At 45.6% G+C, this 27,779-nt stretch overlaps 1 protein-coding gene across 1 annotated transcript in view; it reads right to left on the bottom strand.

Moving 5' to 3' along the window:
• Window positions 1-27,779, bottom strand: part of ELP3 (elongator acetyltransferase complex subunit 3) — a 90,681-nt gene that overhangs the window by 39,691 nt on the left and 23,211 nt on the right. The window contains exons 8-9 of the mRNA XM_077331496.1: window positions 15,999-16,160; window positions 13,270-13,396 (exon numbers count right to left, since the gene is read on the bottom strand). Of these exons, the coding sequence (XP_077187611.1) occupies window positions 13,270-13,396; window positions 15,999-16,160 (289 nt within the window). The remainder of the gene's footprint in view (window positions 1-13,269; window positions 13,397-15,998; window positions 16,161-27,779) is intronic.

Raw genomic sequence — 27,779 nt, 5'->3', positions numbered from 1 at the left:
CAGTTAAATTTTATTAGGATCAGTGTGCAATGTGAAAGCCAGTGGGCCCATATGCAGCCTTTTGAGTTGCACATATGTTTTTCTCAAGAACAAGGTCAAAACTGAGAAAGTCAATACAATATTCTTCCAAACCACTCAGTCGTTGGGGGGGGGGGATGAAACAAGATAGGTTCTTACCTCCACAGGGCTTGCCCTCAAATCTCAGCACATTAGAGTAGGAATTACAGACCACTGATAACGGACCAGGATAGGCACAACCCCTCAACTCAGGGCAGCCATACCCATAGCTATTAGAGTTGGTCCAGGAGGCACAAGAGACAAGAGAGAAGGTGACTGTGCCAGCACCTTACCCTCCATGGCAGGATTTGCTGCCCTGGAGCCAAATCCAGGAGCAAGGCAGCCTGCAGCAAAACTGTCCAACAGAGGCCGTAGCACAGTAAGGTCAAGGAGGAAGTAATGTTAGCCTTGCAAGGAGTGGCTTAATCACAACCCAGGAGGACAGCTATCACAGGTGGTAGGCCCAGGAGAGACAAGACAGGACTTGTGGTCTGTTCCTGCTGGCCTACAGTGGTAGCCAGTGGGAGGAAGGCTGCAGCACACAAGGAGCAGCCTAAAACCAGACAGATGATGAGGTCAGGTTAATCATCCCCCTCAGATGATAGGTCAGGCTAACCAGGAGGCAGTGGAGAGACACAAGGTCTGGGGGAGGTTAAACAAGGTGTGTTAGAATTCAGGGGTATTCAACCTGTGGTCCTCCAGATGTTCATGGACTACAATTCCCATGAGCCCCTGCCAGCGTTTGCTGGCAGGGGCTCATGGGACTTTTAGTCCATGAACATCTGGAGGACCACAGGTTGAATACCCCTGGGTTAGGTGACTCCTGCAAAGGTGAGCTCTTGCACCATGCCAAGGAACAAGTGATGGACACTGCTCTGTGTCTGAGAGCTGACATCCCAGGAATTGCAAGGAACCAGGTGGTGCTATCCCCTCCTGTTCCCATTCTGAAGGTCTGGACAAAATGGCTCAGGGAAAGCCAGTGGGTTCGAAAAAGGAGAAGCCGTGCAGTTACTAAAATGAACCTTTTATTTATTAGTTATACTGTCAGGAAAGCAGGATACCAATCATTTCTCACAAAAAAGAAACTGATGCTTCTATTACTCACCGTAGCAAAATTCCAAACATTAGCACCACAAACAACATAAGAAACCCCCTTCTAATTCAGGGCCAGGACAAAACACAATGGGAAATCTTAACACACAAAATCGCTTCTTGGCTCAGAGGGCAGTCTACCCTTCCTATAAAGAGAGCTTAAATTTGTTCGTTTTGAATTCTTCCAGATGTTTTGTAAAAGGCCAGCAAGACATTGTTCACTTTCATAAGGGTGATAAAAATAGCCTCCTATCCCAGTAAGACTGCAAATAAAACCCAATTGTTTCCACCATTTATTTTGTGGAAACAGTTCTTTGTTAATTAACCACTTATCTCCGACACAATGGTTAAGAACCATTATAAATATATGTTCTGTTTTGTTAGTTTTCTTTTGAAATATAGAGAAAAGTAAAATTTGTGGTGAAAATTTGTGTGTTTAAAGCAAAATGCTGGATAAAAAGTATTTTATCCCCTGTGCTTTTTGCTCTGCTGGACCAAGATGCTCATCAAGACTTTTATCTTCTGGGTTTTCTTCTGTTACATTCAGCCTAGAAAAAAGGAGCATACCTCCATAGGACCATACCTATTGCAGTGCTGGAGCATCCATGTTCAGTTCTTGCCAGTGGTTTATAAAGTCAACTTCAGGTACAGGGGACATCCATTTCATTGTTTTACACACGTTATATCGGCTGTGGGGGGCATCCAATTTGAGTACAAGGGGAGGGAGAAGGGACAACACTTGGCAGTTTTATTCATCAAAATCATCCTGCCATGGTACAATTATTAGCAATGCATGGATGGGGAAAATAATAGGCACCCTCTCTTTATTAGCAAAGGCATATAAGAAGCAAAAACACCCAGAGAGAAATGCTTAAGTCTCTTTCAATCAGAGCTAAATGCTACTGGAAGGATCTGATCATGGATCTCTCCCTACTCCAGCTAGCATGATGGATAAAGCTTGTTGGACTTGAGAAGCCATACCAGTCTCCAAGGTACTGCATTCCTTCCTTCTACTATACATGGAGAGTGGGCTCTGTTCAATATTTCCCAAATTTGATTTTTGGGGTGAAACTAGTAGTTGCACTGATGGCAGTAGCACAACAACAAAAAATCTAGTCAAGCCCACGCAAATACTGACTTGCATGAATACTCGGCTTTTTTAATGCTGTTTAATGCTAGATTTCCTCTTAGCTTCTGCTATGGTGTCTTTCTATCTCTTGCTTTCTCAAAAAAGAGCCTTTAACCAACTGATAATCCAAAGAAAAAGGGAATAGTCCAGACAGCTCTGGAGGATCCTGATACAGGCAACCAGAGACAAGAATCCATCATGGTTTTGGAAGCTAGCCTCAAATAGATTGTCAAATGTCCCTCTACCCCTTGATTCATTCATTCCTGCTGAGAGATGGGTCTCCTTTTTTTGGATCATGTATGGTGATCCATACTTGCAGTCAGTTTGCTCCAATCTAACTGATTCGCCTTCATGGCATGAACAAGGAGGTTTTAGGGAAGGTAGATCTACACTTGAGTATTGCCTTACTCTCCAACAGTGCCAAGGGTTCAGTCTCATTATATGCGGCATTTTTCGATTTTAAATCAGCATTCAATTCCATCTCAAGGCCTCGTTTGTGGGCCAAATTGGAGGCATCTACTAATGATGAGGCTTCTCTTTCTTATTTGTGCCCTTCACGGACAGACTGCAATAAGAGTAAGATGCAGCAGAGATGGGCATCTCACTGAACTCACTAACAAAGGGGTAAGACAGGGCTGTTTGTCGACCCTATGTTTTTCATTTATTATATAAACAACCAGGTAAGTTGCCTGGACTCAGTAGACCTACACCCCCCCTAAATTGGCATCTCAAAACATCTTGATTCTCCATTATGCGGATGATGTAGTGTTACTTTCCAGAACACTAGTCGGTGTTATAGGAGGGAAGAGTTTAGAGCAAGTGAAGAGCTTTAGATACTTAGAAGTGACCTTCCAGTCCCCTGGTTCCAAGCTGGAACATTGCAGATATGCATCTATCCTTGGGGAGAGAATTGCCCATAATATACTGATATTCTACTGCACAAATGGAGCATTTTGTCCTGGCTGCTATTAGGCTATTTTAGGCAAAAACGATAGCTCAGATGCTGCATGGAACTCTTCTTGGTCCTCCTGCCTCTTGCTTTGCCCCGTTAGAATGAGTACAGTCTGTTTTTTAGGGCTGTGCTGCAAGTCCCCAAATGTGTTTCTAACTCCATGGTTTGCCTGGAATTAGGCATGACGAAGATGGAAGCCAGAATTGGTCTGTCATCTATTTTGACCTGGCTAAAGATTCATTTAGCCATAAATGGAATGCTACCGCTAATTATTTGTGACAACTTTAAATCTAGATGGCAGCAACTTACAGAAAATAAAATTTTGAGTCTTGGTTTCTCTATTCAATCTGTACTTGAGCTGGGAAAATCATTAAACAAAGGTTTAATGACACAGAGTGCCAATTAGATCTGTCTAGATCTCCTGAGCAAATATATTCAAAAGCCAGCGGCATATCTGTCATTTATGGATATCAAGCATCATAGGAAGGAATTTACCCTCATGAGGTGCTCCACCCTTCCCTCTGCAATGTTAGAGGGCCAATACAAAAATATCCCGAAGGCTGAAAGAACATGTATGTGGGTCATATTTTCTTTAGGTGTCCACTTTTTGCTCCCCTTGGTTTTGGTTTTCTGGAGCAACAGAGGAAGGAAAAATCAAAATGCTCCTGTCAGGAACATACTAGGTAAAAAGGTAAAGGTAAAGGTATCCCCTGTGCAAGCACCGAGTCATGTCTGACCCTTGGGGTGACGCCCTCTAGCGTTTTCATGGCAGACTCAATACGGGGTGGTTTGCCAGTGCCTTCCCCAGTCATTACCGTTTACCCCCCAGCAAGCCGGGTACTCATTTTACCGACCTCGGAAGGATGGAAGGCTGAGTCAACCTTGAGCCGGCTGCTGGGATCGAACTCCCAGCCTCATGGGCAAAGCTTTCAGACTGCTGCCTTACCACTCTGCGCCACAAGAGGCTCATCAGGAACATACTAACATCTCTAAATTGGTAGATAAATATTGTGCTGTAGCTTGCAAGTTACGTTAAACTTGTCAGGAATCTTGGTAGTTTTTAAATAATTGTGTTCAATATTTTAAATTCCCTATTTTACAACTTTTTACAGTTTTATAATATTTTATTATAGTAACTACAGCATTGTTCTGGATTTTTAAGTCTTTGTATCTGCCTTGGAGCCATATATATTAATAATAAATCTACTCTTAATATCTACCTCTGGGCTACAACTTCTGTCCCCTTTCTGGATTAGTCACATGGGGTCATGCCACCCAATCAGGAGCACTATGGTCAAAGGGATCATGGCAATACACTATGGAACAGCTTGCTGCTTGCCTAAACCATATCACTGGTGGTGAACAAAGCTGGTGCAAGGCAAAACAATTTAGTAGAACCAACAAAATATTTCGGCATCAGAAAACAGCTGGAGGGGTGAGCAGGATTTAGCCCTAATCAATACAGGATCTGCCTAGAAAAATACTCTAATATGGCGGATTTTACAGGTTATCCACAACAGGCGGCAAATTAATCCTGTACTCCTAATCCAGGAGCCTGAAATCGTCAGTGATTTTAAACTCTGTGCAACAGCTTTCCTTATCTATCCTTGCATTCCCTGCAGGATAATGAACAACAGCGCCCAAGAGCAACAGTTCAAAGCCATGGCTGCTTTTGCTGATTTGGCTCCAAATCCGCAGGGTGCGAAATAGTCGCAGGGCTGTTTATACATACAAATGTAATAAATTCTGTCACTTGCCTCTGGGGGCTTTGGCATTCAAGGCTGCTGGAGATTAGGAGTTTTTTTTTCTTTCTTTCTTCTAATAATGCTATGCCTGCCTCTCTTCCCCTCCCACTTTAAAGTGACCTACAAAGCAGCTCATTCTCTTTTTCAGTGATCAGGACTAGGCGATAAAATAACCCGGAGATTAGTGGAAGAAACCTTTGGAACGATGGGAAATGAACAGTGAATGAAAGCAGTAATAATCATCTTCCGGGGGCTTACTCATACACATGGCATAGCCACAAAATGACTCCAAGTTTCAGGTACAAAGGAGCATACACCAAAAGGCGTCCCTGGGCCTTTCCCTAGGGGGAGGAGAAGCCGGCCAGAGGACTCACCACATCGGAAGGCTTCTCCCTCTGTGCAGTGACTCCCCAGCTGGCCCAGGCGAGGCTGGGCCAACCAGCCAATTGGCCGCTTGGCCCTGGAGTGACACTCAGAGGTCCGAGTTTTTATCCCGGACAGGGCCCACCCATTCTCCTCCCCTTTAGCCCTTACTGCTTTATTTTATCCGCTCCGCAGGAGCGGTTAAAGATAATAAGATAGAATTTCATTGGCCTATATTCTATCAGTCTACTAAGGAAATGAAATGTTCTCTCTTCAGCCTAAGGAGACCTCCTTCAGCTTAACTGGCTCTTCTCCTGAGAAACTGTGCAACATTAAGCACATGGACACAGATGTTGCTTGATGTCGCTGTACAGTACAATAGGCTGGTCAACAAAACTGAGAACAAGTGGGAAGTTTATTGATTAAAATATTGATACTTTGCCTTTCCTCTAGGCTCAAGGCATGTAAGAAGCACGGGACAGTCAGCAGAATAGGCTATTCGACAGAAGAGAACAGGACAGTCTACAACTCCCCCTCCCTCCAAAATAAGTATTGATTGCTGAGGTCTGATAATGTGAAAAGATGTGAAAAGAAATGCATCTTTGTCATAACGGGCTTTGTAATGTGGAAAGCAGCAATCCAGAGGTGTGTAGCACACCCAATTAAACATGTTCACGGTATCCTGGACTCTCGTCCAGCAGCATGATCATACATCTGTAACCCAAAACAAAATACGGCTTCTGTTAGCTATGATGCCATATTGTAAAGAAATGCAGCGGCTTATTGCCAAGGTTCGTGTTTATTATTAAGGAGGGGATAAAAAAAAAATCAGCCATTAAGTTGTCAATAGTGCATCTGACAGCAATTTGCTTGCAATTTAAAGTGATTGTTTCTGGCGTGCAGCAAAGCTCTTGCCAGTGAGTCTGAAGGCGTAATCAGCAAGCTCCTTGGTGAAAGCCTAAAAGGCTTCAGGGAAAGGCACAAGAGGCTTTTGCCACAGACTCACCAGGACCTGTCTGCAAAAAATAGTAGCCTTTCAAATAAAGGGACATTTAGCACAGTATTTTTAAAAAGTCTTCAGGAGGAACAGCACACACAGGACTCAAGCGAGTACCTTAAGAAATCTGCTACTGGAGGTACACAGAGTGCAAGTGTGGCTGGTTGTTTTACACCCAGAATGGGACATTTGGGCACGCCTTGCTGCTACAAGGTCTCCAACAACTCATCTCCTGCCAGCTCGTCTTTCTTTTTTCCCTAACCAGACCCACATGGAGTCTTCCTGGAATGAAGCCTTAAGACAGGGGCAGCCAAGCTGTGGGTCTCCAGATAGAATCCTAGAATCCTAGAGTTGGAAGGGGCCATACAGGCCATCTAGTCCAACCCCCTGCTCAACGCAGATGTCCATGGACTACAATGATCATGACCCCCTGCCAGCAGTAGTCCATGGAAATATGGAGAGTAGTAACTGCAGTCCATGGACATCTGGAGACCCCCAGTTTGGCCACCCCAGCCCTAAGAGCTCCCTGCATTGCCTCCACCCACTATCTTCTGGGGTCACAGCTTTGGCTGTCCCCTTTGTCATCCATTTCCTTTGCTCTCCTGTTCCATAGCTTCTTTGGTCTCCTCCCCAACATCCTTCCTAAGCCCTCAACTCCTTTGTCTCATAGCAACACAGTGCCCTTCTTTAAAAGCAGGCCCATTGGAGCAACAGAAGAAGTTATACTCAATACCGCCACTCAATAATGCCCAGATTTGCCTGTGTTGCAGCATTACTACACAGCATATTTCTTCACTCTCCCGTCACACGTCTGGCAAAAGTGGGGAAACAACACAAACAAATGGGCAGGGGCAGACTAGGAAGCGGCCATGCCCCTACTGCCACTATACCACTCCCCAGCTCATGGAAGAACAAAAGGAGAGAGGAGGAGCCACTGAGCTCCAGGATGCTGCAATGCTCCTCCACTCCAGACACACCGAACGGCACAGGGTGATTGTCATGCTCCTCCTTGCTGGCTGAAAAGGACCCATGTCAAGAGGGTGAGGCCAGGTCCTCTTTTTGGTCTGGGGGAGAAGGAGAAGAGGCACAGAAGCCCCTGACTCGTCCCTATGCCAATAGTACTTGTAAACCCTCCTTGTTGGCCCCACTGGAAGGGTGGGGGGGGGGAGTCTTAAGATCAAAGTCCACTGGGATCTTTATCAGGAAAGAGAACAGCCAATCTGTAGTGTGATGTGAGGATAAGACTAAGCGCTGGGAGAGCAAGGTACAAACCTACACGCTGGATGAGTCAGCCTAACCTACCTGTGAGGATAGAGAAAGGGAGAATGTTGGAAGACTCCTCGGGCTCCCACTGGGGAGGAAAGTAGGATATAAATAAAGCAAACAAAGAAATAATAAGCGTCCTTAACACTTTCAGGGAAGGGAGGGGGGCCATTAATATAGGATTGCCATTACCAGCACGAGAGTGACCAAAGCACTTTTTAACACAAGCAGTGCTGTTTGTTGCATGTGTTGTGACTATTCAAGTTGCCTTCCCAGGCCTTCAAGGCAATTGATGTTGACGGGGCAAAACTGGAGAGTTGAAACCCTCCCGGCTGCCAGTGCCTTGAATCCAGCAGGGGAGTTTATAAAAACGAGGGGATTAATAGCCGGCATAAATCAAGTGCTCAGTAGGATTAATGAGGTTTCTAACAGAGCCATCACCTCAACACTGCATTAGGCAATGCAAGACAACTTCTGTGTTGTCAGCACACAAGAAAAACGAGGTGACCTGCAGGGAGGGGGGAACCAAACAGGCAGGCAGGAGTCATGAATCATACATGCTGCCAAATCAGAATTACGGCAAGTGCTAAAACCGGGAAACACGCACTCGGGATTCCCCGACCGGGCTGTTTTCTGGGTTAAATAATAAACTGTCCTTAAGTTTGAGCTGACATAAGAGAAGAAGAAGAAGAAGAAGAAGAAGAAGAAGAAGAAGAAGAAGAAGAAGAAGAAGAAGAAGAAGAAGAAGAGTTGATTCTTATATGCCGCTTTTCCCTACCCGAAGGAGTCTCAAAGTCGCCTTCCCTTCCTCTCCCCACAACAGACACTCTGTGAGGTGGGTGAGGCTGAGAGAGCCCTGATATTCCTGCTTGGTCAGAACAGTTTTATCAGTGCCATGGCGAGCCCAAGGTCACCCTGCTGGCTGCATGTGGGGGAGCACAGAATCGAACCTGGCATGCCAGATTAGAGGTCCGCACTCCTAACCACTACACCAAACTGGCTCTCTGTAGAGGGTCGTGGCTCAGTGGCAGAGAATCTGCTTGATACGCAGAAGGCACCCGACCATTTCCAGTTGAAAGGATCAGGTAGTGGGCAACGTGAAAAACCTCTGCCTGAGACGCCGGAGAGCCACTTCCAGTCGGAGCAGACAATACTGACCTTGATGGGCCCGTGATCTGATCCAGCATAAGGCAGCTTCATGGGATGGGGTGGCGTAGTGGTGAAGAGTGGAGGATTCTAATCTGGAGAACTGGGTGTGATTCCCCACTCTTCCTCCACAGGCAGCCAGCTGGGTGGCAGCTTGGGCCAGTCACTGTTCTCTCAGGAATCTCTCAGCCCCACTTACCTCACAAGGTGGCTGTGGTGGGGAGAAGAAGGGAAGGCGATTGTAAGCCCCTTTGAGACTCCTTAAAGGTAGAGAAAAGAGGGGTACAAAAAACTACTCTCCGTCTTCTGAAGATAACAGATGGCATTACACCAAGGTAGCTGTGTTTCACTCGCTTCTGAGAATTCCCTGAGGGTAAATATATGTGTGAGGTGATGTAGCAGATGACTGCAGACTGGCACTACCAGCAGGCTTCTGACTCACACACACTCACCCACCGACAGTATACCTGGAGCCGATGAACAGCACCGGCACAAGAATGGACAATGCCTTCAAGCTCTGACTCCTCACCAATTCATTTCTGGACTCATTTATGGCTTCTTTGGATCCAACGGGACAGTGAGTCTTTCCAGATATACTGGTTGTTGGTCTTTACTGGGGTAGGACATTTGGTAAGGATAATGATGATGATGATGATGATGATCAGGGGTAGTCAACCTGTGGTCCTCTAGATGTTCATGGACTACAATTCCCATGAGCCCCTGCCAGCAAACAATGGCAGGGGCTCATGGGAATTGTAGTCCATGGACATCTGGAGGACCACAGGTTGACTACCCCTGATTATGATGGTGATGATGGTGAATTAGATTTTTATACCGCCGCTTCCATTAACTGGCTCGCAGTGGTTAACAAACAGCAAAATCCATACAATTTAAAATCCCCATAAAATAGTTAAAACAATTTCCCACATATAACAAATAGCAAGGATGCCATTCCCATGCAGCCTGAAGATGCTGAGGTTGAAAGCTGGATGTGGAGACATAAGCCATCTCACTGCCTATCTAACCATTCCCATCCTGAGAGATGTTGGCCCAAGAATGCCTACTGCCACTGTTTCTGTAACACCGGATCAGCAAGGAATAAAGCAGCACCCCTGTCTGAGTTGCTGGAAAAGGAGTGGGGAAATCACCTTGTTTGCGGGACAGAAACCTGGCTGGAAGGAAATGACAGGGCATATCTGTCTCCATTAACACTGACTGGTTATGCAGTCCATCAGGATCACAGAGGAGGTCCCTGGATGAGGTAGCCATCATCCCCCCCACCCCACCCCAGAGTCTTTCTCCATTCACAGATTACCTGTGCATACTATAGCTGGCACTGATTGGCTGCTCCAGGGGCCTCCAATGTGGTGCCTGTGGGTCCTACTGGTATCTGCCAATACCTTTTATGGGGCCTGCCAAGTGTTCTTACAAAACGGGAAGGTCCCGGTAGGGCTTCTGCCCAGCAAGGTTTCTGACTGGCTGCGCACACTTTTAAAAAACATTGCTTTGGCATCAGTGACACCAAAACGATCGTCACTGTGCAACTGAGGGTAAGCTGCCGCCTCCATTTTGCGGCTGGCTTTGTCTTCCAGGTCTGCCACTCTGTGGCTGTATCCACCATGTTGTGTCAAAATTCCAAAGGTGCCTGTAGGGTCAAAAAGATGGGGAACCCCTGGTCTGTTTCAGAGGTTAGGTTCCAGTGATAGATTGGTCATTCAGCTTATTTACCAGTTGCCTAGTCCGCCGTGTCCACCTGGCAGAGGTAATCTTGGTGTCTGGGAGACACCTGGATTGAAAGTTCTGGAGGATTGCAACATTCACAACTGATGGCACCTGGTCTGGGCTTGCTTCGGATCTCACAGCCCTGCTGGTCACAAGCAGGATGTACTTTGGACTTAATTTTTTGCATTGAATTTTTTTTTTGGGGGGGGGGTCTTCTTTGGAGATTCAAGGTCCATCCTGTGCTGTCATCTGACCACTCCCTCCTCAAGGCACAGGCGAATGTGGCACCGATGCTCTGCAGCAGTGAAGTGTTGGCTAAAATTGTCCACCTGCAGAGTCTAATGGGTCCAATTGGCTTCCGGAATGTCCTGGGGGATTTTATGATACCATCTGACAACTCATGAAGGATGGCCTGTCAGCGACTACTAGCCATGGTGACTGAGGGGAGCCTCCCTTTCAGGGCACTGAAGCTCTGAATCCCATAGGAGAAAACATCAGGGGAAACCTTCAGCCTCTATGCTCTGTAGTTGAACCTCCAGAGGAACTGACTGGTCACTGTGAGAGTAGGCGGACCACTGGCCTGATCCAGCAGGACTCTTCTTATGAAGCTCCTGGAAGCTATCAGTGTGGTTGTCCCTATCAACCTATCCCACCCTTGTGAAACTAGTGCTCGGGTTTACTACCGAGATCAGGGACTTGAAGAAGGCTCGTAGACGTCTAGTCTAGAACAGCACTGGCACAGAACCCCAAATAAACCAGAACGGGCTGCAGAGCTCCCTGGAGGTGGTGACAATAGCAAAGAAATCCTGCTTTGTGCTACCACTGTACCAGCTAGTTTATCCCTTGCTTGTTTTTTAAAAGGGTTTTGGCACTTATTGGTTCTAAAGTCTAAGCCCTTAAATTCCTAAGAAGTGATGATTAGTTACGATGCTTCAGAAAAGGGTTTTTTATTACAGATAAAATCTCTCAAGTGGGTTTTAATTAGGTTTTAATATAGCTATTAGAATGCTAGTACACCATCTGGCGTGTTTATGGATCGTTTTGATTCGGTTACAGTGATGGATTCCAACACGATCCTGAGATTGGTGGAAGTCATCACTTGTACTCTGGGTCCTTATCTGTCCTAGCTATCGAAATTGTGTAAGGGGTTCTTGATGCCCATTATAAATCTATCTATCACTGACTGAGAGCCCCTTTTTGGTCTTTGAAATAGGTTGACTTCTGCCTGCTACTTTAAAAATCAGCGACAGAAGAGAATTAGACAGCCAATTATCTCCTGGTCTCTAATCTGCCCTTTCTGGGCAAAATGATTGAGAAAGGACATTATGGTATGCCATGGCTTTCTATGGGTTTGTTTTGTTTGCATTGTTTTCCAGTTCTGTAAACCTAGTCCTGTTGCATTGTTTATTGGAGGTGTTATGCTGTCTGATCAAATTTATATTTTGTAATCCACCTTAAGTTTCAGTGAGAAAGGGGGTATATAAATGAAGGAAAGCAAATACAAAGTTCATGGAATAAAAGATGGGCTAGCTTATGGACCAGGTATTGGAGCTGCTTAAGTTAGATAAAAGCAATTATTACCAGCTGAAGTTAATGTTTGTGCGTCCTTTCAGAAGGAGAAGGACCTTGAAAGGCTGGAAGACAGCACCCAGCCTGAGAACCCTAAGTTAAGCAGACAAACCAGGTCTCGACAGTCACTACGACAACTCAAACGCCATAACTGAAAAAGTGATGGAATAAAAGTACTTTCCCTAAGCTAAATACAGCTCAAAGGAACAATAAAACGTTCCTTATGGCACATTCTTCTAAGAGCTAATGCAGCACTTGGCTATTGATCCGTTTGAGAGGTCTGGAGAGAGATTATCAAGAAACTCTATATTTAGACTCTCATTATCTCCAAACGATATGATAAACCAAATGAAGCTTTACGCAAAACGGTTAACATCCGAACAGCCTATACTATTATCAGAAGATTGATGATCAGCCTGAACCAAAAATAGCTTGTTGGTTTTCACCAATCTACACTGAGTGTCAAATACTGGCCCACTCAGGAACAGAAGGTTTTCAATGGGCCTTGAACAGGGGTGGCCAAAATTGTGGCTCTCCAGATGTCCACAATCTACAATTACCAATTAACATGGTAATTGTAGTCCATGGACATCTGGAGAGCCACAGGAAAGCAACAGAACCTATTGGTCTCCATTTCCTGTTGAATTTTGGTGACCTTCTGCCTATATCTTGGGTTTCTTTTGTTTTTGTATGGCCTGCACAGATACACCTGAATGTAGGAGCGCACCTGCTGGAATAGCCTTCACCGCACCATATCCTAACAGCAACCAGTTAAGATGCTGCTGGGAACTTCCAAACAGGTGAAGGCTATTGCAACGGCCGCCCCATTTGCTCCCAACACTTGAGAAATCCAAGATACACTGACTCTCAGCATGGAAGATCTGTTCTGGCTTTCGATCTTGGGTAAATGTATCTGCCATGAAAGGGTGACTATCACAGCTAAAGACTTCCTGAAGTTCATTATGTATTTTATGAAGTGGCATTTCCCTGAGCCTACTACCAAATCATCTTTACTGGATGACCAAGTCCAGCAACATTTGAACTTGTATCCCATTTCTTCCGCTGCCCTCTGGAACATCAAAAACTTAACCCCAGTTCACCTCTTTGGGCGCACTCACTCTGCTTTTCAAGTCTTTGACTTGTGCATGGCTTATTCAGTCACAGCTTCACATGCTCTGCAACCTCTGACTCTGCTCAAGCCCACCCTTGGAATGGAAGTTTGGGTCACACTTACCACAAACTGATCAATGTCTCTCTCAATCCCCATGTTCGGCAAATCTGGCATCATGTGCGCCACCACTTTGAATCCAGCATCTTTAGCCAAGTGAAATGATTCACACACAGCCTTCACTGTATGGCCCCTGGAGTGTGTGTGTGGGGGGGATAGAAACATAATTATTAAATCTGCAGAAACCTTAAGTTTCTATTCATTATATCATAGGAGCTGCTTTCTGTTACTCATGGCAGATCAGCTTGGGCCATAGCATAGAGGCAGAACACTTGTTTGGCATGCAGAGTTTACTTTCCAGCATCTGCACTTAACTTGTTGTGAGCATCTGCACGTACTTACTTTGCTCATGGACAAAAGAGCATCTCAGACTCCCCCTGATGAAAGAGCAGCTTTGGGCAGAATCTCTTTATGTTCCTTCTACATCTAATCCAGCAAAGGGCACTCAGTTTAGGCCAGTTCTTAGCTAAAGGGCCAGGACACCCTTGCCAGAACAGACCATACAGTTCATTGGCAGGTGTCCACTGGGCTTAGCGACCGAGGAATTTTCTCTCCATCTTCCCCTGTACCACCAATTCAACTGTTGCCCTTGGAAAATGCGAACAAATCCACTTCTGTGTTTTCGACACTGCGTCTTACAGTCCTGCCCAGATAGGCTGCCATACCGAGGAAGGCCAAATCGATGCATCATAGCTTGCTGAATGAATCAGCTCATAACTGGTCTACTGAAAGTTTTCACCTAGGAATTTGGGAAGACACGACAAGCAACCTTTGGCTTCCCGTTCATGAAGATAAACCAGCACCCATTTGGCTGCAATGGTTTGTTAATTTGCTTCTCTAGTTTTCACACAGACCCATTTGTGTAAGAGGCAACCTTATACCGACACACAGAACGTTAATCCACCTGGCCCAGTACAGTCATCTTTGACCAGCAGCAGTTCTCAGACTTGCTGCCTCTACCTGGAGCTGCCAGGGCCTTCTGCTTGCCAAATATTCCAATTAACCCTTCTTTTTGTAACACTGAATTAATCCAGTAACCACATCGAAGTTACAGCTAGTGCATTACCCATACTGTAGTATTGGAGTTGGGGTGTGTGTGTGTGTGCAAATGGTGCTGAGCTATACCCAGGAACATTTTAGAGCCTGGCATCAATAAAATTCTGACTCAGTAGATGGGCACAAATCCAACAATACTCAACACACCACAGGGAACGGACGTGATCAGCCTCCCACACCCTTTCCCCCAGGAATTACGACTCAGCTGAATGGCAGAAATCCAACGATGCCCAGGACAGTCATTAAAAACTGCGTGAGAGCCAGCATAATGGAATGACTCTAGAGTCTTGGGCTGAAATCCCCACATTTATTGGTTGACCTTCAGCCAGTCACTCTCTTGGAGGATCAGTTTTTCAGTGATGTTGTTTTCCAGTTCTGCAATCCCAGCCCTACTGCTTTGCTTGCTGGAGGTCTTTGCTTTCTGACTGAATCGCTTTTCACCTTTGTCCACTTTGAGTGAACTGGGAAAGGTGGGCTATGAATATTATTATAACAACAACAATAATGCTCCCCAACGGCCATCCCTTATTATAAGCCATACTCCTGGCTGCAGCAGGGCTTAACTCTAGTGTCTCCAGGCAGAACGCACGCACAAGAGCTGGTGACACCGAGTCCATTACAGACGCAGCTGTTTCAGAGGCCTCCTAGGAAGGTGGCAAATTAAAATATCTGGAGCTTAGAAGCACAATATTCTAAGCTGCATGTGTAAAAACATAAGGACGGCATCCACTTCATTCCAGAATATGTCAGCATACAAAGGAGCTATCAGGTTTTCTTTTTACAGCTATAAACTGAAACAAAATTCAATTCTCTCCTCCCAGTTCCAACAGCAATTAAACGAGAAGGCAGAACATTTGGGCTATGTGATCCAAAATGGAAATAGTGTTATGCATCCTCTAAATCCAACATCTAAGGAACCAAAGCTGCATTCAGACATCATAGCAAACTCAAATTGGTCTGTGATGAGCATGGATGCAGTTTGCTCTTGTGCTCATGCGTTCCCATTCCAGCCCCTCTCACACACAGGGTGTGATTGAACGTTACCTGTCTTGGGAAGTCTGGCATCAGGCTCCAGTTTGTGGTGATATCCAAATACAAAACTCTGGGGAAAAAATCGTAATTTGTTTCCTCTTCAGAAACCATGATTTTATACATGAGTTGAACTCAAGTTTGTAGAGACAATCTCCAATGTTTCTGCATTTGATATCACAGCCAACTGGAGATCAATTTAGTGTTTTTGATGAATGTGGGCAGCATCAAACAAATTGCCCTCTCCAGTTGTTGATGCGCCAGCAACTTAATATTCAGAGCCACACCGCCTCTGAACATGGAGGTTCCATCCAAACATCATGGCTAAGAATAGCTTTTATACCCTGCTTTTTACTGCCCAAAGGAGTCTCAATGCAGCTTATAATGACCTTCCAAGGTAGGGGCAGTGGGTGGGGACGGGGGCTGAGAGAGCCTTGATGTTACTGCTCTGTGAGAACAGGTTCTAACAAGGCTGTGACTAGCCCAAGGTCACCCAGCTGGCTGCATGTGGAAGAGCGGGGAATCAAACTTTGCTTGCCAGATTAGAAGCTGCTGCTATTAACCACTACACTATAGTCAGGTCTCTCCTCCAACAAATGTATGTAACCTTCCTTGAAAACAACCCTCACCCCCACTATACAAGGCCTTACCTGTTGGTATCCCTGGCCACATCCTCGTAGACGCTCTGCACTCCAATCTCCAGCCTTGTGCACCCATACGACAGCATGTCACTAAGGTGTCGCTTCAGGCAGTAGTCTGGCCTAGTCTCTATGGTGATCCCAATGCACTTTGTAAGGCTTCGCTCTGAATATCTGTGGGAGGTAACGGGGGAGGGAGTGAAATTTCTGTTCAGCCAAGTTCACATTATGATGATAATGATGATGATGTCATCCGTTCAGTCGATTCTATAGGAAAGTCTCCACCATGCGCCCCTGTCTCTGACTGCTTCTTTTAGTTGGTTCATGGTCATCCCTGTATCGGCTTCACATCATGGTGCAAATCAATCCAGAGCCCAAACACTAGACAAGATCTGACTAACAATAAGAGAGGGACTGACAAGGTATGAAGGAGATGTGTTGGTTTTCTATGCCCTGCTTTTCTATACCTTAAGGCAGCCTTTCTCAACCTTTTTACTGTTGAGAAATCCCTGAAACATTCTTAATGCTTTGAGAAACTCCAGAAGTGGCACAATTGTGCAGAATATGGTTGGAGAACATAGCTGTGGACACACTCACCCAGGGCTCATCCCCTTCCCACCCCCTCCAGCTACATCATTGCTCATTTTGGAAGGGGAGGGCAGGTCGACATGACCATATATGATCATATCATCCAATAAATGTTTAACACATTTTTAAAATATGTAAAACATTAATCAACGCCCAGCCATTCAGGAAACCCTTCCAGGGCCATCCAGAAACCCCAGGGTATCAGAAAACCCTGGTTGAGAAAGTCGGCCTTAAGGAGTCTCAGATCATCTTAAAATCTCCTTCTCTTCCTCTTCCCACAGCAGTCGACCTGTGAGATAGGTGAGGCTGAGAGAGTTCTGAGACAAAGACCTGTGACTGGTACGAGATACCACAGTTCTCCAGATAAGAATCCACTGCTCTTAACCACTACACCACGCTGGAGTTTACAGCATCTGTCGGCAAAACCAGGCTTGTAATCATCCTGCATTCAAAACAACCTGCAAAATATGGATCCCTGAAGCCTGCCTCCCATTCATTCCCTAAGCGCTAAGTGCTTGCTGAAGGACAATCTGTCGGCATATCAAACGGGGAATTGACCACTGCCATTGAAAGCACCGTTATCTGGTCATGTCAGCAGCACTGAAGAACGGGTATTCTCTTCCTGTCTTTTCGCCATGAGGACTCGCAGTTGCTCCTTGCCGGTTTCTCTCACACGGGAATCAGCATCGCGCCAAAAGAGTCCTTGACATACTGGTAGGCATGGGAGCACAAAGGCGTTTTTCATCCTGACTACAGGAGACGGGAAGCAGGGATATAGTGTGCACCCTTATAATGCATTTGACTGTTGTAAAAGACATTTTGGAGCTCTCTGCTGGAAAAAAAATAACCTGGAAAACGGCCTGTACATCCCCAAGAGGCTTCTCCTTCTTTCTAGCCTGACAGCCCATTTCATGTTCGTTAAAATGCCCCAAAACCAGGGCCTGTGGAGATTCTTTGTTTTCAGGGGAAGGTTAAAAATTAGCTGCTCCTGCCTGAACTTGGCAACTTTGGGGGCTGCCCCTTTTAGCTTTTCCATTTCAAAGCAGTAAGTCCAGCCTTTTAGCTTCCTTTTGGGCAACCGCGTTGCTTTGCTGCCTGCATTTTATTAGGAGGTGGCCCCTGAGCTTTGTGTCTGCTGCGGTTGAGACTGCTGCGACTTTTAACAAAATTTGTTCTGATAACTGCGGTAAAGTGCTCGGAGCTAAACTGGAAACATGACCTATAAATAATAATAATAATAATCTTGCTGTTCAATTCAATACACTTTTAAACTGTATCTTTAAGGCTTTTGATTTATTTTTATATTGCAGAGGTTTTGCAGCCTGCCTCCAGATTTGGAAGGCGGTGAGACAGAGAAATCCAAGACACGCAATGGGACTTCCTTTGACCTCAAAGTGCTCTGTTATGTGTCATCAGCTATAAACCTCCCTGGACTTTGGTGGTGGGAAGTGCCATCGAGTCGTACCTGACTTATGGCCACCTTGTATGGTGCAAGAGCAAGAGACGTTCAGAGGTGGGTTTGCTGCTACCTGCCTCTGCCTTGCAGGCCTGGACTTCCACAGTGATCTCCCGTTCAAACACTAACCAGGGTCAACCCGGTTTAGCTTCTGAGATTCAAAAGGTTTGGGCTAGCCTGGGCCATCCAGGTCAGGACCAGTAAATTCCACATCATCCCCCAACCCGGCTTTCTATAGCACTTCAGAGACTGCTTTGTTTACCTTCTCAAAAGGAACCCACTGCTGAGTTTTGAAAACAGAACATTTAGATCTAGGGAAGCATTGCTAGTCTCCATATAAACCAAGCCCTGTGCATGCCTGCCTGTCCTCCACAAGATGCATGTTTTCACTGTCAACCCAGTCCCATCTCAAGCAGTCACAGTTCTGCAGGGCTTGTAAAACATAACGCTTCAACTAGGTCTTTGGTTGAGGCCAGGGCTAGTAAGATCGTGCCCCCACCTGCTTAGATGGGTCATTGGGCTAAACCTCCTACCCCCGAGGCAGGGCACTGTCTGCTTGGAAGGAGAAGGGATTTTTGTCACTGCTTGGATATTCTGTATTAATGTATTAGGGGAGAGGGGGGGTTAATGAAGTATAAATGGGGTTTTATTGGGGAATAATGTTGTCAACCACCACAAGCCGCTAGTGGGAGTGGCAGGCTAGAAATCTAACAATAAAAAAAATAAATAAGCACTACAGGGACGGATTCTACCCTCCTCTTGGCTTTCCAGTGAGTAAATTGCAACAACACCTTCCACTGATGACTAATCTACTGTGCCCTGTCAGAAAACGGCAGCCTGGCAAGCTAGAGGCGAAAAGGAAGCTTAATTTGATTTGAGGCTAATCGCAACGCTTGGAAGTTCTAAGAGAGGCACTTTAGGAGAAGAAACATGATGGACCTTTAAAAAAGGCAAGGCGTTTGTGTGAATAATTGTATTTCCTGCTGATATTCAGGGGTCCGTTTGCTCGCCACTGAAACACTGCATTGCAGTCACAGCAATACAATGCAGTACGTTACGCTGAAAACAAATTAAGCTCCTGGATTCCATTTGTTCAACGTGAGCTGCTGTACACCTGGCAACTGTGTTTGATGTGAACTATTAATAATGTCTGGTTAGATGGCAGGAAGTTGTTATTTAGATTTATGTCTTCACTGTCTCATGAGCGACAGTCACAAAACCAAGGTTTGGAGCAAAACAGTTGGCACCATACAATGGACACAGAACAGATACAAATTCAGAAAGTCAGGAGCTGGAAACCAACACGACAGACTTTAAAATACTCTAAATATACAGTTTTTGGTTTTATTATTTTGCAAATATTCAGTTTATTTATTCATTATATATTTATATAGAGCCTCTTGTGGCGCAGAGTGGTAAGCGGCAGAAATGCTGTCTGAAGCTGTCTGTCCATGAGGCTGGGAGTTCAATCCCAGCAGCTGGCTCAAAGTTGACTCAACCTTCCAAGGTCGATAAAATGAGTACCCAGCTTACTGGGGGGGGGGGGGTAAAACGGTAATGACTGGGGAAGGCACTGGCAAGGCCACCCCGTATTGAGTCTGCCATGAAAATGCTGGAGGGCGTCACCCCAAGGGTCAGCCATGACTCAGTGCTTGCATAGGGGATACCTTTACCTTTATATTTATATACCGCCCTCCCCTGAGGCTTAGGGAAGTTAACATAAAATGTAGCAGAACAGGGAACAATCCAGATAACTCAGTACTTCTAAACAGTAATAATACAGTGATGTATGTTCTTTGATCTTGCACACACTCCGTTTCTGCCCCTAAATTTGAGAACTGCTAATGTGTGAACTCGTACAACTCTGCATTCCATCATACATAGGGCTTGGCTCGCTGCCTGCCACTATAATACAGATGCCAAGTTGCGAGTTTGGGCAGCGATGTAAAAACGTCCTATTTTCAGACTTTTGAAGAACTCGAGATGTGCAGAAATTCTCATTTTTTAAATTTCAGGGCCAAACATATGAAGCTATCTTGTGAAGTAGCTACTGTACTTGAAAGGAAGATGACCGCCTCTAAAAATATATTATACACAACAACAAAGGTTTTTATTTGATATTTGCATGGAAAGTTAAGATGATTCCCTCTCTTTTTTCAATGGAATATTGGGGAAAAAACAGTCTTGCATTTGGGTAAATAGTATAGCTTTGTCTGGGACTGTGGCCACGGGTTCCCGGTGGCAGCAGCACAGGCCCCGGGTTTCCCCAGCGGACCTCGAAGCAGGCAGCCACTCAGGGAGGAAATTTACCAGACAGCCCAGTAAACAGCATGGCCAGAAGTAGGAGGGTGATGGCAGGAGACCAAGAGTCCTGGAGGAGGGACAGTTATGCGATAAAAGGTCAGGCCAGGCCAAGCCAGGTCAGTCATCAAGCTGGCCCACGAACCTTGCCCCACTGTCAAGGAGAGATGGCTCAGGCAGGGGAGGAGCCAGCAGCTATCAGCAGGGAAGGCCAGAGGAGACTGACAGGGTGAGCAAGAATTACAGGAAAGAACCAGCCCTAGGCAGGTGTATGGAATAAAGGGGAAGCATGGATGGGAAGGCAGGACAAGGGAGGAAGAGGCAGTCTTGGGAGGGGGAACCTGGGTATAAAGGAGGCTCCAGAGTCCAAGCTAGGGAGGAAAGTAGCAGAGCAGCTGTGAATATGCCCTCTACCTGGAAAGCAGAGTGGTGTCTGCTCAGACTGAAGAATCTGGCTTCCATTCTGAGGCTTGGAAAGAGACTCCCAGCAAATGTTCCGAGATGGTGGAAGACAATATCTTTCTGGGCACCCAAGCCTGGAATGATGAGTTTAATACCATCTACTCTGGCTAACAGCAGATCCCAGAAATCTCAAGCCCTCTTTAAACTCATGGTCCCCAGGGCAATGCCCGTGGATGCCATGGCACCCACCAACACCTTTCCTGGGTATTGTGGGTGGGGCCAGCTGGGACTTTTGTACAACAGGGCTTCTGATTGGCCAGTGGAGATCTGATTGGCTGTGCATATTTTTTCAGAAGTTGCTTCAGTAACAGCTGCCAACATTGCACAAGGATTTTCACTGTGCTACAGTGTGTATTCCTATCAAAAGTCATCATGCTACAGAGCTTGCTCCTGAAATGCCAGTGGATCAAATCTGGGACTTTGTGAAAGCAAAGCATGTTCTTTGTTAGTGGCTCTTAAACTCCAGAGCTAATCCTGATCTTGGAACAGAAAACTGGGGGTCTTGTTCTGTACCGCTTGGCATGGATTTTCTCCTAATCTGCTAAACTGGGAAGCAGGGCTAGAGAGGCAAGTAGAAATGCAGGTCTGACTTCATGTCACAGTCATACCTTTGGGCCTTATGCCCCAGATATCATCAAAAGGAATGCCATGAATTCTGCAGCTTAGTCTGATACACTATGTATTAGTCCAGCCTTTCTCAACCTTTTGACTGTGGAGGAACCCCTGAAATACATTTTCAGGCTTCAAGGACCCCCAGAAATTATGTCAGCTGGCCACACCTCTCTGCCATGGCCCGCAGAAGTGGGATAACCATCCGCACCATTTACTCTTCTTTCACTTCCTGCTTCCACCTTTACTACTACTAAGGTGGCTTTGCCTCATGTAGGCCGGAAAGAAGGGCAGAAGCCGAGAAGACAGCCTGGACCTCCCCATAACATGTCACAACCAACTCCACCCCCTTTTGATTTTTACACCCACAGCCTCCCCATCAAGCTCTTTGGGTGGAGGCAGCTCTAATTTGTGGCCAAGTCCATTTAGCCAGGAGGAGAAAAACCATAGACCCCTGGTTGGGAATCCCTGCAAAGTTGGGTGTGCATGCCATATGCATAATGTTAGAGATGTTCTCCAGAAGGGTTCTTGGAGATTTCTGCTGCTATCATAAGTTGCATAAACCAATGTAGCATGGTCTGTCCTCCCCCCCCCCCTTTGTACACCCTTCGCTTCACAATTGGTTCCTATAATTGCTGGACTGAAAGCAGGCAGCCAAAAAAATAACAACAAGAAGTGCGTCATGTTTTACGCAAATGCTTGGCAATTAAAACACATTAATCCAGCCCCCAAAATTCATACAGTTAACTCACTGGGCGTTTGATGTTTAATTAGAACTCAGGCGTAAGCTGCAGTCAGAAAAAAAAATACAGGAATGTCCTTTGTGGATGCGCTGGCCATTCCTAAAGCAGATGGAAGAATTTATTCCATTCCAGTGCTATTGCAGGTGTATCAATAACCTCATGCGGTGCAAACAGGCTCAGCATAGTAAAGTAACAGCCAGGTTTGTGTAACGGAGACCCTGCCGTGAAACTCATTGGGAGAATACTCTCAGGTAACCTACCTTATAGGAACGACATAGAATGCTGTGGCACCCTAAAGATTAACAGTATAGCTTCTGAGAGCTAAAGCCAACTTGCTCAGATCCTCTAGCCCGGTGGTCCCCACCGGGCTGCGGCTCCCCCCGCCCCCCGCAGTAAGAAACTACCCAGGCTGCAAGCAAATCGGCCGCAAAAGAATTGTAGTCCATGGACATCTGGAGGGCCTCAGCTTGACTGGTTAAGAGAAAGAATCCTGAAGCTCTCCAAAAAATACAAAACCCTCCCAAAGACTGAAAGAACAAAGGCTTGCAGTTAGCTACTTACAGTGTCACCCTAAGCTCCTTTCTAAGCCCATTGAAGGTTGTACCTGCTTAGGGAAGGCCATGTGAATTACCGGATTGAACAAAGGAGGAAAGCTGAGCAAACCCCGGCCAAACAAATTGCTTTCTCTTGGAGAGAATTAAGGAAGCAATGAAGCAGAGCATTCTGCCACACATACCTAGCTCTCCACAGTTGGAGTATCCTAGGGAAATTTGCATCCCGATACGTTTTAAGGGAGCCTCTTGTGGTGCAGAGTGGTAAGGCAGCAAATATGCAGTCTGAAGCTCTGCCCATGAGGCTGGGAGTTCAATCCCAGCAGCCGGCTCAAGGTTGACTCAGCCTTCCATCCTTCCGAGGTTGCTAAAATGAGTACCCAGCTTGCTGGGGGGTAAACGGTAATGACTGGGGAAGGCACTGGCAAACCACCCCGTATTGAGTCTGCCATGAAAGCGCTGGAGGGCGTCACCCCAAGGGTCAGACATGACCCAGTGCTTGCACAGGGGATACCTTTACCTTTACGTTTTAAGGAAAGGCAAAGACACTTGGTTCACTCTCAGGCTTCAATATAGAAAGGGATTCAGAGGGAGTAGGAATCATCCTTAAAAATTAAAAACTGATTAACATTTAAATTGGGTTTTTCTGTTAGAAAAAGCTTCAGCTAATAGCTTGATTTAAAATTAAAGCTGACCATAACGACAAATAAATATGTTACAGCTTATCTCCTAGAACTAAAGCTGTTGTCTCTTCCCACATTAGTGTGGTCACAGTCATGACCCTCAAAGGTGGCTGCTACCCCCAGGGAAGGCTAGTGCAGTTAACTAAGAATACAGCATCGCCTTTCCCTGCCCAGGGTAGCGGCACCCTGTCCCAAAATAGCTGTAGATAAGACATCACTGCCCACTTTTTATTGTTTGAGTCCTACAATGCATTTAAGAGAAATGAAGTTTTATTCAAGGTTAGAGCTTTCATGTGCATGCAGACTTCTTCAGACAAAGAAATGGAAATCGCTGGACTACATATATTAGGAGACAGTAAATTCGCAGTAAATTAGTAAATAGCATATGAAAATATCCAAAAATATGCAGTTTTTGAACTCCAGTTACTAGTAACTGGTCTCTTTTAATTATTCTGCTCTACAACAGGGAATACATCTGCCCTTAAGCACTAATTTTGACATTTTTATTCCCTCCACTATGTTTTTGGAGTTGAACCCAAAGGAATGATAACCTGATAGCCTTATAAACTCAGTTTGTTACTCTAGCAAGGCTCTTGAATCACCTAAATGTCTTCATTATACTGGATATTTGTTGCATATTTTCATGATGCTGTTTAACTAATTTACTGCGAATTTATTACTCTCTCCTTATATATGTAGTCTAATGATTTCCATTTCAATGCATGAAGAAGTGTGCATGCACAAGAAAGCTCATACCTTGAATAAAACCTGGACTCAAACTTTGTTCTGCTACTTCAGACCAACAGTTACCCGCTTGAATCACTTTTTACTGTGCTTATCCCTAGGTTTGAATTCCTTTACAGCAGCTGTCCCCAACCCCCGGCCGCAGCTCCTTGTAAGGAATATGGATTGTAAGGAATATGGATATAAGAGTTGGATAAGGTTAGCATACATAGTGAGATAAAAAAGCCAATGTCCTTGTTGAGTCCAGGGTATCCCACTGTTTTGAGTGAGTGAGTGAGTGAGTGATGTGCCATCAAGTTGCGGTCAAATTATGGCGACCCCAGCAAAGGAATTTCAAGGGAAGGGGGAAGCAGAGTTGGTTTGCTGTTGCCTTCTCCTGTAGTCTTCCTTCAGACACCACATAGTTAAGCAAAAAGAATTCCAACAGTAATAGGTTTTTAAAAGGACAGCATTGCATTTAACATCTACTTGTTTTACAGAAATTATAATTTAAGCATACAAATTCCCTTACCCTCTGGGTAAGAGATGAGAATAACTTACTTTAAAGGATGGTTACTTTGTGCTGAGTGCAAATAAAATGAAGCCTGCATTCCCTTAATGATAGTAGCTAGCTCAGGACTGTATATATTTTCTTCTAAATACCACATTAGTCTCTCTTTTAGAAAAGAAATTCTGGCTTCCGTCAGTTTCTTATGAAGCGTCAGAAATCTTATGAGCCTAACTACAATGCATTAGAAATCTTATTTTATGAGTCGGAGTTACCATTCAGCTGATCTCAGCAAACAGACCTGCAGTCACCATCTGTTTCAGGGCTTGAAAAACACGCTTTCCTATTGAAACACTACCCAAATGAAATAAAATTACAAAGCAGCTTCATACCTTATGTCCCTTGCCAAAAACTTATGACTTAGCGCTGCAGACCTGAGACAAGATATTAATTTATGATACAGCCATTTGGTGTCTCCCTGCCAGGTAGGCTTTGGTCTAAGATATCTATACAAATTTTGTGAAGCATCTCTAATGTCCTGTTTTGAAAAGTCACCTGTAAAAAACTGATTGTGTCCTGAAATGTTCATTAGAAATGTCTCTTCACTTCACAGTAAATCCAGCACATGAACGGGGACCACCAGGGGAGTTGGAGGGGTGGGAGTTATGCATTTTTTGCATTGTGCAGGGGATTGGTCTCGATCAGGGGTAGTCAACCTGTGGTCCTCCAGATGTCCATGGACTACAATTCCCATGAGCCCCTGCCAGCAAATGCTCATGGGAATTGTAGTCCATGGACATCTGGAGGACCACAGGTTGACTACCCCTGGTCTAGATGGCCCTTTGGGAATGCCTTCCAGCTCTATGTTTCTGTGTAATTGCATCCAGCCATATTTCTACCAACTAACTTGTACAAGAGTTGGTGTATGAAGTGCATTAGCTGGTTTCCTTCCTCCATGAACGTTCTCTAAGAAATACCCCAGCATTTTCTCCCATCCTCAGCTGGGAAGGGTACAGATGAAAGAGGCAACAACAACCAAGAAGACGTTCTATACAGCTGGGCAAAGCATTCTCAACTGTTTGTGCTGCTTTTGGTGGGCTGTGACACAACTAGAAGGACTCACTTTCTGGTCCGGATGCCCTTGGCAGACAGAACCCAAATGCCGCCAACATCATGGACTGCCGATCTGGGTTAGCATATGAGAATGAAGCCTCATTGGAGGAACAAGCCAGTCCCAAGAGCCCTGCCCTGAGAGACACATCCTACACTGTAGATGCTCCCCCCAAAGGTAACCTTCCTCCCCCAAAAGGTAACCTTCCACAACCTCCTATGCCAGCAGAGTCCTCAAGCCAGGAGGCCCCAGCATGGACTTGCCCACTGCCATAATTCCCCCACAGGAGCCAGAAGCAGAGAAAGTGAAGAGACAGAGCCAAGGCCTGGATCAAGCCCAGGCGTGTACACCTGGCAGCTTAAAGCCTCCACTCTTCTGAAGAAGAACCAGAAGACACTCATGAGTCCCTGCAGGTTCTGGCATTGCTGATTTGGCCTGCAAGAGGGCCGTAACATTGGACCCAGCATCATTTGCAGGGAAGCTGGACCCAATGTGGGATCAACTGGTCTGCAACTTTATGAGCCTCTCAGTCGCTTGAACCCCTGAACCTTGTGACCTGAACCTTTGTTCTCAACTGCTGAAGCTGGCCTGCCAGGTACTGTCACTGTACAACTCTGCGGTTGTGCTGGGCTTTGCTTCCAGCCTGGTGAGAAGGACACCAAATCATATTCCACAAGGGGTCCAGGACCTCCCCCCCTCCCAAAAAAAAGAGATTGTCAGAAGAGTGGCAGATCCAATACAAACTGGACACAAAGATGACACATCATTGGATATGAGGGCCACTCATCAGTGACATCTGTCACCCCACTGATTGCCAGGATTGATCTGGCCAGCTAGGTGGGTGTCCCCTGACTTATCACCACTCTACACGCAACCCTCCCCAAGGTGCATGCTCGGAAGAGGACAACCATCCCCCGAAGAAGAGAAAAGATGCCACTGAAGTTTTACGCCATTTTCGGCATCTAGTAAATTTTATTTATCTCTCACCTGTCACCCCAACGGGGACCCAAATCATGAATATGCCTGTCCAGTTTCACTGCCTTACTGTTAATCTGGTACGCTGATTGTTCTGCGGTAAAGGTGAAGAAGTCAGGCGTCTCGTCAGTGCAATTTGGCCAATGGGACAAGTAGGCTGCCTTTGATAACCTCCATGAAATGTTTATTGCATGCTTTACACGGCAAGAGCATCTGGCCTGATCACATCTCGCTGGTGCTCTTCACGTCATAGTTAGCTTTTTAGTGCTCTGGAATAGCCATGGCACTGCCACAGAAGCTGGAACAGGATTGGGGGTGGAGGCAGCAGATATTGACCACTTTTTACAGATGCTTTCCCAAACTAATGGCCAGCGTTACCACGTAAGGCATATGAATGTTTATTTGGTGATGGAATGCGCAGAAGACAGCTTTTGGATGAGGCCTCCAGGTGAGCATTTTGAGTATTACCCATTATCAGAGGGATCCAAATGAAAACAAGTAATTTCAATCATCATTATGTAAAGGTGCTCTATGGCAGGGTTAGTCAACCTGTGGTCCTCCAGATGTTTATGGCCTACAATTCCCATGAGCCCCTGCCAGCATTTGCATTTGCTGGCAGGGGCTCATGGGAATTGTAGGCCATAAACATCTGGAGGACCACAGGTTGACTACCCCTGCTCTATGGGGATCCTTCTCAGAAACTCTGGTAGATTCAACAAAGGATCTCCCATCACTTGCAGCTCTAAAGAACTGTAGAATCCTTGAATAGGAACATCCTCTTGATGCATACACAGTCGAGCTTTGTCAGACACTCGAAGAGCAAAGCCATGGGTTTTGGTACCATTCAAAAAAGGATTAACAGAAAAGTCTGTGAGAACCTGGGACTCTTGAACTTATGGCTTGTTGAGTGCACGCCTTTTTAAAAATGATCCATGCTCGATTTAATTATGCTTTCACTGAACCTGACTTGCAACGCCACACAGCTCAGAAAACCCACAACAACCAGTTGACTCCGGCTGCGAAAGCTTTCAGCAAGACATGCAATGCTGCCTTGCACCTAGTTGGCTGAGAGGGGTGGTTATA

This window comes from Paroedura picta, chromosome 1 (genome assembly GCF_049243985.1).
Source record: "Paroedura picta isolate Pp20150507F chromosome 1, Ppicta_v3.0, whole genome shotgun sequence".
Lineage (NCBI taxonomy): Eukaryota > Metazoa > Chordata > Lepidosauria > Squamata > Gekkonidae > Paroedura > Paroedura picta.
This window is presented reverse-complemented; position numbering and strand designations above follow the sequence as displayed.